The 9,137-nt window shown below is 45.8% G+C and overlaps 1 protein-coding gene across 1 annotated transcript; it reads right to left on the reverse strand.

Annotated features, from left to right (window-relative positions):
- Positions 1-173: 173 nt before the first annotated feature.
- LOC307270192 (WD repeat-containing protein 20) lies at positions 174-8,273 on the reverse strand. Its single transcript, XM_080053360.1, has 4 exons — positions 7,866-8,273; positions 3,480-3,662; positions 1,196-2,641; positions 174-405 (listed from the first exon to the last, which is right to left on the reverse strand). Exons 1-4 carry the CDS (start codon positions 8,256-8,258, stop codon positions 358-360), a joined length of 2,070 nt encoding a protein of 689 aa, XP_079909486.1. The 5' UTR covers positions 8,259-8,273; the 3' UTR covers positions 174-357.
- Between the last annotated feature and the right edge of the window lie 864 nt (positions 8,274-9,137).

The raw sequence follows: 9,137 nt of genomic DNA on the forward strand, positions 1-9,137 counted from the left end.
CTTTAAAGACCTGGCTTTTTGCATATTGAAAAAAACTGCCAAATTGGACCTTTGGCCACGTTATGAATACAGCCCAATGTAAGGAGCTATCTGAACCCAAAGGCTTACTAGCTGATATGCTTGTGCCTAAGTTTCAGGAAGTGTTTCCCACCAAAGTGCCCACCATCGGAGTGAAAAGAGTAGGGAACATGGTTTGGGTCTTGGCGAGTACAGAGGGTTATACTGAGGGTATAATACTGCAGCAGTAGGTAGGAGGCGCTCTCTGGTTGTTGGCCCCTAATTTGACATTTTTGAGGATCAGTGGAGAGGCGGCTGGAGGAGGTGGAGGGAGGGGAGAGTGCAAAGCTTCTCCTCCAGCTATACCACTGTGCCGCTCGGAGAGTTCCCGTTCTGTGCTGTCAACGTCTGAAGAGAGAGACAGAAAAAAAGAAAGTTAGACACTCCATCAGAAGGAAAATCTATACTCCACTTTAAAGTGAAGGAAGATAAAAAGAGCCCGTATTGTTACTGAAGGAGAGGGGTGAAATCATTTCATACCGTTGAGTCAATTCTGTAGCTTTTGAAGACGTGAAGTTTGAAATATCCAGCAGGTAATAAATGGATTACTGACCTGTGAGGGAAAACTATTTTCCATAGTCGTACATATGTATTTATATACTATTGTGCATTTAGCAGCTCTCTTTATCATTATCATGTTTTAAAGATGGAGTCAGCGATTCTGGCGATCGCTTGTTGTCAAATTTTTTTTTTGTCAAAATCACTTTCGCTACCTGGCCGTACTGTATTAACTGAAAAAAAATCCTGCGTTAATTCACGGCCTAGGTTCTCTAGACTAGTATGTAAACAAAGGGTATGTAAACAAAAGGGGCCCACCTTAGCTAGCAACATGCCCGTTTAAGGAGCCTAGGCTGTGTATTAATACTGGATTTTCTTTCCAGCACACACACAGTAAGGACAGGTGGCGAATTGTGAGGAGATATTCACTGATTTCGACAAAATTGATTTTGACATCAAGAATTCCCCAGAATCACTGATACCACCTTTAACTTCAACATTTTTAATTTAACGGAAGCAAGCCAGGGAGATAAATACTCTTTGGATGAAACTTCTCATACAGTATATGAAAATGAGTTGCTTTATGAACTACGTCAATACTCCAACATTTCCCTAAGGAAAGAATTCATTGAACACATACCGCCTTCCCCGGCCGTGCCCAGGTGCAGATGAGCCCCTCCTGGCAGGCTGTGATAATGCAGTCGTCCATGAACACCAGCACGGTCAGCCTCTCATGTGCGATCTTCTTGCAGACCAGCGGCTCCAGCAGAGGCACCTCGTGCATGCGCGGGCACAGCGTGGTGCCCAGGACCTTGGCCGCGTCCAGTCGGTTGCTACGCGGCGCTACGTTGATCTTATCGTTGCTTTTGCTGATGTTGCCCAGACTGTGGTATCTCTTATGCTCCTTCTCCACCCCACTGCTGCTGCCAGACTTGTCCGACTTGCGCTCATGGAGTGAGAGCGTGGCGAAGCGGCCTATGCTGAACGGGGTGCTGTTTCCTGCATTGCTAGTCCCTCCCCCTTCTCCGCTACTCCCTCCACCTTCTGAGGCGCCCGGGCCCTTGGCGACGGTCGCCACGGCCGGGTGTGGGAGAGAGTTGGAGCGGGACAGGGAGCGAGGCAGAGGTAAGGGGAGCGTAGGCGGGGTGGGACTGGGGGAGGGGTTGGGTGTGACGGTGGTAGTCGCAGTGGTAGTGTTAGTGTTAGGTGGGTGATGGTGCCCCTCCACCCCTCCGTTTCCTGCTTCTCCAGAGGTGTTGTTGACAGCCACGCTGCCAGAGGCGGGCAGCGATGGCCCAAAAGTGTTAGTAAAGGCGCGGGTGAGCGGCAGGCGCGGGTACAACACGTCGTCGGTCAAGTCCCACAGACAGAACTGTGTGTCCTGCCCCACCGAACCAAAGCGGTACGTCACCGCCGCTGACCCGCCGCCTTTAGAGCTGTGTCGGGACAGACGAGACAGCGTGCTGCTGGTTCTGACCCGGCCGAAGTGCATGGAGTTATTGGGCGCCCCCTGGTGGAGGTCCTCCTCGCTGCCACTCAGCTCCATGGGCTCCTCGTCCTCTATGGAGGTGGTGAAGGGGTCGAAGGCCACCACGTTGACCCAGGACTTGTGGCCGTGACCCCTGGCCACCACGCGGCTTTCTGCAAATGACCAGACTGTAACCAGGTCGTCCTCTCCGCCCGTCGCTAAGTATTTCCCGTCGGGGCTCCAGGACACGCACAGCAGCCCGCCGAAGTAGCTCTTCATCACGCCCTGCAGCTCCATAGAGTCAAAGTGGAAGACGCGCAGGCAGCCGTCCTGACCCACACACGCCACATGTACGCCATCCGGGGAGAAGGCAAACTCGTTAAGGCCGCCCTCGCCCACGGCCCACCGTAGCAGAGGGTTGCGCGGTGTCTTAGTCTTACAGGCGTAGACAGCGAAGCCTTCCCCCTGCCTCAGCAGAGAGTACTGCGGGGCCGTGGTGCCACAAGGGTGCTCCACGTTGTAGAGGTAGAGGTGGCCGCTGGCGTGGGAGGCCAGGAACAGGTTCTCAGACTTGGGAAGCCATTTTAGACACGTCACCTTGGATTTGTCTATCAACCTCTGGAAAACACGAAAGAGAGAAAGAGGAGAGGGGGGAGATTTCAATGGAAAACGGAAGGATGAAAAAATATTACAATTACTTTGGTTTAGATTTATCAAGCTTTTATGTGAAGACAGGACACTACGAAAAGTCACCTCACTGCTAGAAAACTATGTGATCTAAGAGCTAAATATAAACTGGTGAGAGACGCACACGCAGAAAGGGAGGAGAGAGAGAAGGTTTGTAGAGATCAAGAAACAGGCTGCACAGCAGAGACAGACAATAGGGCGTGGAAGATGAGGAAAGAAAAAGATTAAGAAGAAGCAAATCCCACAGAGGTGGACAGTTTCAAGAGACACACAGCACACACACACACACACACACACACACACACACACACACACACACACACACACACACACACACACACACACACACACACACACACACACACACACACACACACACACACACACACACACACACACACACACACACACACACACACACACACACACACACACACACACACACACACACACACACACACACACACACACACACACACACACACACACACACACACAGTTTCTGAAATTTAATTGGGAATTCCATTAAAGAGACACCCATTAAACAGAAAGAGGCAGTTCAAGAGAGGCAGTAAAAGAATGCGAAAAGGATGAAGCGTTTTAAGAGGGACAAAGCTGGAGATTGTGTCTGAATCCTTGAGCTACAACACAGCATCCAAACTAGGGTGAAAAATCGATACAAGGATGACAAATGACTTCTGATGCAGCATGCTTTAATCACATCATGAAATCGGGCCGCAACATCCCTTTGCACAGACACACATCATACCTCCTCATTGAAGAGTTTACTGGTCTCCTTCTTGATGGGGTCGAGATACTGGACCTGTCCGGCTGAGAATCCCACGATGAGAGCAACACTGTCTGCCGTGGCCGAGTACTGGTTGAAGTCGTGACACGTTGGCTGAGTCCCCTTGTAGATCCTCTTGTCTATCGGCTTGCTGAGGTCTATGGCCTGGAGAAAAACAGATGCACAAGCAAAACATCAGCAAAGGAGGTTGAAGGTTCCCAAACTGAGGGTCAGGGACGTTTACAGGTCCTTCAAAAGGTTTCAGTTGTCCCATAGGAATCATTTGAAAACAGAAAAATCCACAATAAAAACAATGTACCACAGTTACAAACACCTGTGACAATATTATATCAAGCAAAGAGGTATTTCCGGGGGCGCCTATGGCAGGGTTTGATAGGATTTCTTTATTTTTTTCATCCAAAAGATCACTGGTGAACCACAGTTTTGTCAGAATGAGTGAAGGTTTGTGTTGTGCTCTGATACAAAACAATCACACATGATGAAATCCATCAAACAAAATTCAGAGGCGCTGATGTTTTATGGCCACACAGTACCAAAAACTGTTATGGCTTCAGGAGTATTTCTAAGCTGGAAAACCCTTCTTGTTATTTTGTCCACATACCCGACAGCACAGCGAAAGGTCACACCTGATCTCTGAGGGTTAGTTTGAGGCCTTGTGGATTACACTGTAGTCCTTCCTGTCAAGACTTTAATAAACAAGGCCTGGCCGTGTTGGAGGGGAGCCACAATCGACCATGACACTAATAAAACACCAGGGGCGAGAATATACTCACGGTGCACTCACAGTAAAACATCATTTACTGGCAAAGAAACTGCAAACGCCCGAGATCCAAATGTCTAGGAGAGGGGGGAGAGTTCAATGGAAAACGGAAGGATGAAAAAATATTACAATTACTTTGGTTTAGATTTATCAAGCTTTTATGTGAAGACAGGACACTACGAAAAGTCACCTCACTGCTAGAAAAATATGTGATCTAAGAGCTAAATATAAACTGGTGAGAGACGCACACGCAGAAAGGGAGGAGAGAGAGAAGGTCTGTAGAGATCAAGAAACAGGCTGCACAGCAGAGACAGACAGTCTTAAAATAAAAACCGTAGGAACAGGTTTTGCTTGTTGTTGTAATCATTTCTCCTGCTTATAGAGTTCCCTTCCTATTATAGGTGATGGAGGACGACAATCCATAGATGTTCTCTGTGCAAAATAACAATCGGATGTATGGATGGATGGATAGATTGATTTTCTAAAATTTGTAACTCATCCTTTCAGTACATCAGTGTGCACGACATTTTAGACTTTTAACCGATCATTCATTGGTGAAGTGAACAATGTGTGCTCAGGAACTGCTTCCAATTGAAATGCTGTTGTAAAAACAGTTCTAATGTAGCTTGGATATCTAAAAAACAAAACAACAACACATTTTCTAACATATCTACCCCCCAACTTGAAGACAACTAGGGGGCATTGTTTCCATTTTGACCTACAAATCAATATATCAATTCCTTCTTGAACATTCAGGCAAAGTAGGAACTCCCCCAAAAAGCGATTTACCAAAATGATAAAAACTTAACATAACTTCTGGAGGGCAGAGGATGATTATTTGTACTGAAACCGCAGCATCATTAGTAGGGCTGTGTCAAAAAATCGAAATATCGATATATCGCGATACTTAGTTTCCCGATATCAGTATCGATTTTTATATCAAAATATCGATTTTTTTTTATTAATTTTTTTTTGCTTTTCAAGGCTTTATTGACAGTGCAGAGATACAGATATGAAGTGGGGCAGAGAGGGAATGAAACAACCACGGGTCAGATTCAAACCCATGTCTGCTGTCAGGCCTGAGCCTCTAGGATACTGACTATTGAAGTTAGATCAGTTTTGTTTATAAAAATACTTAAGATTCACTGTGTCACAAAAGCACACTGATGTGTTTTCATTTTCATTGTGTCCTGTACAGTTAGTACAAGAGTGAATTGGATTTGTTATTTTGATGTTATGGCAGCTGCAGCAGTGTTTGATAATTTGCCAAAACCAAAAAAAAGGAAGAAAAATAGTAAAGGAAGTTGTGAATGAAATAGTTTTGACTTAATTTGTCTGTACAATTATCACTATATTGTGCTGTTATGTTAGACAAGGCAACTTGTTTATGGAATATCGCAATATATCGCGATATACCAAGATACGCAATATATCGTGATATATCGTATCGTGACCAGTGTATCGTGATACGTATCGTATCGCGAAGTCCTTGACGATACCCAGCCCTAATCATTAGTGACCTTAATAAGCAGATTGAGTATCAATGAATTGTGATCAATCCACATTAAATGCAGTTTCTTTGTCGTTGTTGTTATAAAATTCATTGTTTCTTCCATCATTCACAGATATCCCTGGTACATAGCAATGCCTTATACTGTATCAGTCATGATGCCACGCATAGACGGATTATGAGATAATGGGCCCCTGGGCACAATCTCTTAAAGGGCCCCCCACTCGTCCCTTATCCAGTCAGGTACACTGACTTTTCCACACAGATACATACAATTAATGGCAAAAACATATTAAGGAAGTCAGTGTTTCCCACAGGATTTTGGGATACTGTGACACAGACCCTGTACCTTGTTGGGGGGGTCCGGGGGCATGCCCCCCCTGATTTTTTTTTACCCTTTTAAAGTAAAATGCATCAATCTGGTGCACTTTGAGAGGAACTTTTAGAGGCTATATCAAATCCTGAGATGCAGAAGGAACATTATTTTTCAGATTTTTCTTAAACAGGCAGCACTCTTTACTCTGCAACTGTAAAAACATTACAGTAGATTGGTCTGCAGACCCATGTTCTATGATGGAGGGGCCCATTTCAAAAGATAAAGGGTGGATAGCTACTTTTTATGAACAATTTATAATCCACACATAGAAAGCCTATTTCTGTATGTGTGAGGGGGCCTTCAAGGCCCTTCACACATACAGAATACTAGTTGAGGGGCCCATGATGATTTCTATCTTGTTCAATTTGAATGAGAATCCTTATATTTAGGCTATTCCTTTTTGGACCCTGTTATTGACATCAGTGACTGAGCTCTTTGACTATGCAACATGAAAAGTTACTATCAGTATATCTGGCTAAGGGCCCCCCTGAGCCCCTGGGCCTGTGCCCGGTGTGCCCGTGCAGTAATCCACCCCTGATGCCACGTATCGATCATAGCCTACTTGGTATGGGGAGTTTAGGTGGCAGAGTCTATGTTTCCCCACTGATGTTAAATACAAATTAATGTGCCAGGGGATGAATTTAAAGACTTTAAAAACAGCATCCTGTCCTTGTGTAGTCATTTCATTATGACCCGGAAAAAAGAAGATTATAAGATGATGAATCTAAAAAAGGTATGACTGTATTCAGCGAGAGAGAAGCCTCGACCTTTTAAAAATAGTCAGTTTAAATGTTTTCTCTCATCGATCCATGTCATGATACGTAGAAGCTTTCTATATTGGTCCTTCAGTTCCTTTCTAAATGGGTTGTTAGTATTCATCATTAAGAAGCTATTTCAGATCTCTAAAAATAATCCTTGGGGAAAGCTAGCAATGCTAAAAACAAGCTCTGGAAGGAGAAACTGAAGGACAAATGAACTCTTTCCACTATGAAAAACTGTCAGATTTAGGGCGATGTCAAGCAGGCAGAGAAATAAGATCTGAATAATTGAGTCTGTTATAGGCTATGGTTCTCACAGTGAATTCTGACTTTTAGCATCGATGTGTCATCCTGAGGGGACAAGGAGACAGCAGGATGCAGCCAGTGCGAGTGCTTTAAAGATGTGGTCAGTGTTAAGGTGTGTAGACCGTGCACCATGAGAACTGAAGGATCTCCAAACTGAAAGAGCATGGGCTGATTAGTAGCAAAGATTCATAAAACAATTTAAAATGACTGATTGGATTTTGTAGCCGCTTAGTTCACATGGTTTCAAGTCTAAACTCAGTGAATGGAGAGCTGTCAGAGCTGCTTCCTGCTCCAATAGTGACACGGTTGCCTCCTAGTAGTAGCGTCCACTGACTGTGTGTATCCGTCTGCATGTCATGATGCACCATTCACTCTCTATATGATTCAGAGAACCTACCAGCCACATCCTTCCTTCTGCACTGCCTTTACAAATACAAAATATGCATGTCCTCCAGCTCTGTCGCCTACCAAAGCGTCTCATACGTTTAACACTATGACGAAATGCAACAGCAGCAACGAATAAATTAGCAGTGCGGGCTAATAGCATGCTTGCTAGGCTAAAATACGCCTGACCATCCAATCTGTATCTGTCACTCCTCCGGCCAAGGCAGTGTATGCAAGCCAAGCCAAGGCTCACCTTCTTGATGTTGGTGTACGTGTAGAAATACAGCTCCCTGCCGATGTTGAAGCACACTCGCTCGGACTCCTCGCCCGGGTCTTCGGGCTGTAGTTTGACCATGGAGACCCTGACAGGGGGGAGGAAGCCGGCTGGAGAGGAGTTGGCTGCGGCATTGGAAGAGGAGGAGGAGGCGGTGGTGGTAGCGCTAGCCCCGGGCCCCTGCAGCAGCCCGCCGGGTATGGGACCAGGTCCAGCCCCGGGGCCCAGCGTGCCCCCGGCGGACGGACCCCGCGGCAGCCCGCCCCGCTGCTGCGAGTCGGAGAGGGTGAGTAGCTTGTAGAAGCCCTCTCTGGTCCGGAACTGGGATTTAATCTCATTGATATCCTTCAGAGCACCGCCATCTCCGGCCATTTTTTTAATAAGCACAAACCAAACAAGCCGCACAGGAAACTGAGATTTTGACCTGGAAATAATAACGCTACAATGAATAGCCTATATAAAAAAAAATAAAGTCCTAGAATAGAAATGGGAGAAGCGAAGGAGGCGAGCAGCAACAGCAGCCGGGCGTCTCAGCTAGGCCGACCAGCACACCCGGTTTGCTCCAGTGCATTTTACACCAGTGAGTAGCGGCGACCAAACCACTGCTACCTGATAGATAAACCCCGAGAGAAAGCCCTTCTGAGCCGGTGTGAGCATCCTCCTCGCCCCGGTCTCTGCCTCTCAGTCCGTGCATGCATCCAGTGTGCGTAAAGGAAGCCCACTGTACGTGATGATGATGCGTCGGCTGCTGCTGCTGGCCCGGCCTGGCACTGCGCACTCCCACTATTTCATTTGTCGGGGGGTAAAGAGAGGGCATCCGACCTTGGACTGCTCGCCTTATTTAATCCTCATTTAACCTCCCAGTGACACCAAACAGCAACTTAAATAGGCTATATTATAGTGAGCCTTTACACTAAAAACATAATTAAAAGTTTGGTAACACTTTACAATAAGGTACACACAATTGTAGTACCTACTACATACAGTAGATATGTGTTACCTACTACATAGGGTTTGTTTTGTGCTATACCTAACACATAGTTTTTTTGTGTGCTAACGCCTAGGTTTTTTTTGTGTTACCTACTACATAGTTTTTTTTGTGCTACCTAACACACTGCAGGTTAGAGAATGAACAACATTTATGAAAACCCGTTAATGCAAAGCTGTGATGTAGACAGTTTTTATTTAAAGCGTTTTCAATTATAAAGCATAATAAATATGATCCGGAGCTGACTGCAGAGAATCCAGGAG

The sequence above is a fragment of the Ammodytes marinus genome (assembly GCF_949987685.1).
Source record: "Ammodytes marinus genome assembly, chromosome: 3".
NCBI classification, from domain to species: Eukaryota; Metazoa; Chordata; class Actinopteri; order Uranoscopiformes; family Ammodytidae; genus Ammodytes; species Ammodytes marinus.

Bases quoted from the DNA above. Each gene is read 5' to 3' on its own strand.
- LOC307270192 (XM_080053360.1), bottom strand. From the start codon at position 8,258: ATGGCCGGAGATGGCGGTGCTCTGAAGGATATCAATGAGATTAAATCC. The intron at 3,663-7,865 runs GTGAGCCTTGGC...GTTTTTCTCCAG, and splicing joins CGTACACCAACATCAAGAAG to GCCATAGACCTCAGCAAGCC. The intron at 406-1,195 runs GTATGTGTTCAA...CTCTCTCTTCAG, and splicing joins GGGCACGGCCGGGGAAGGCG to ACGTTGACAGCACAGAACGG.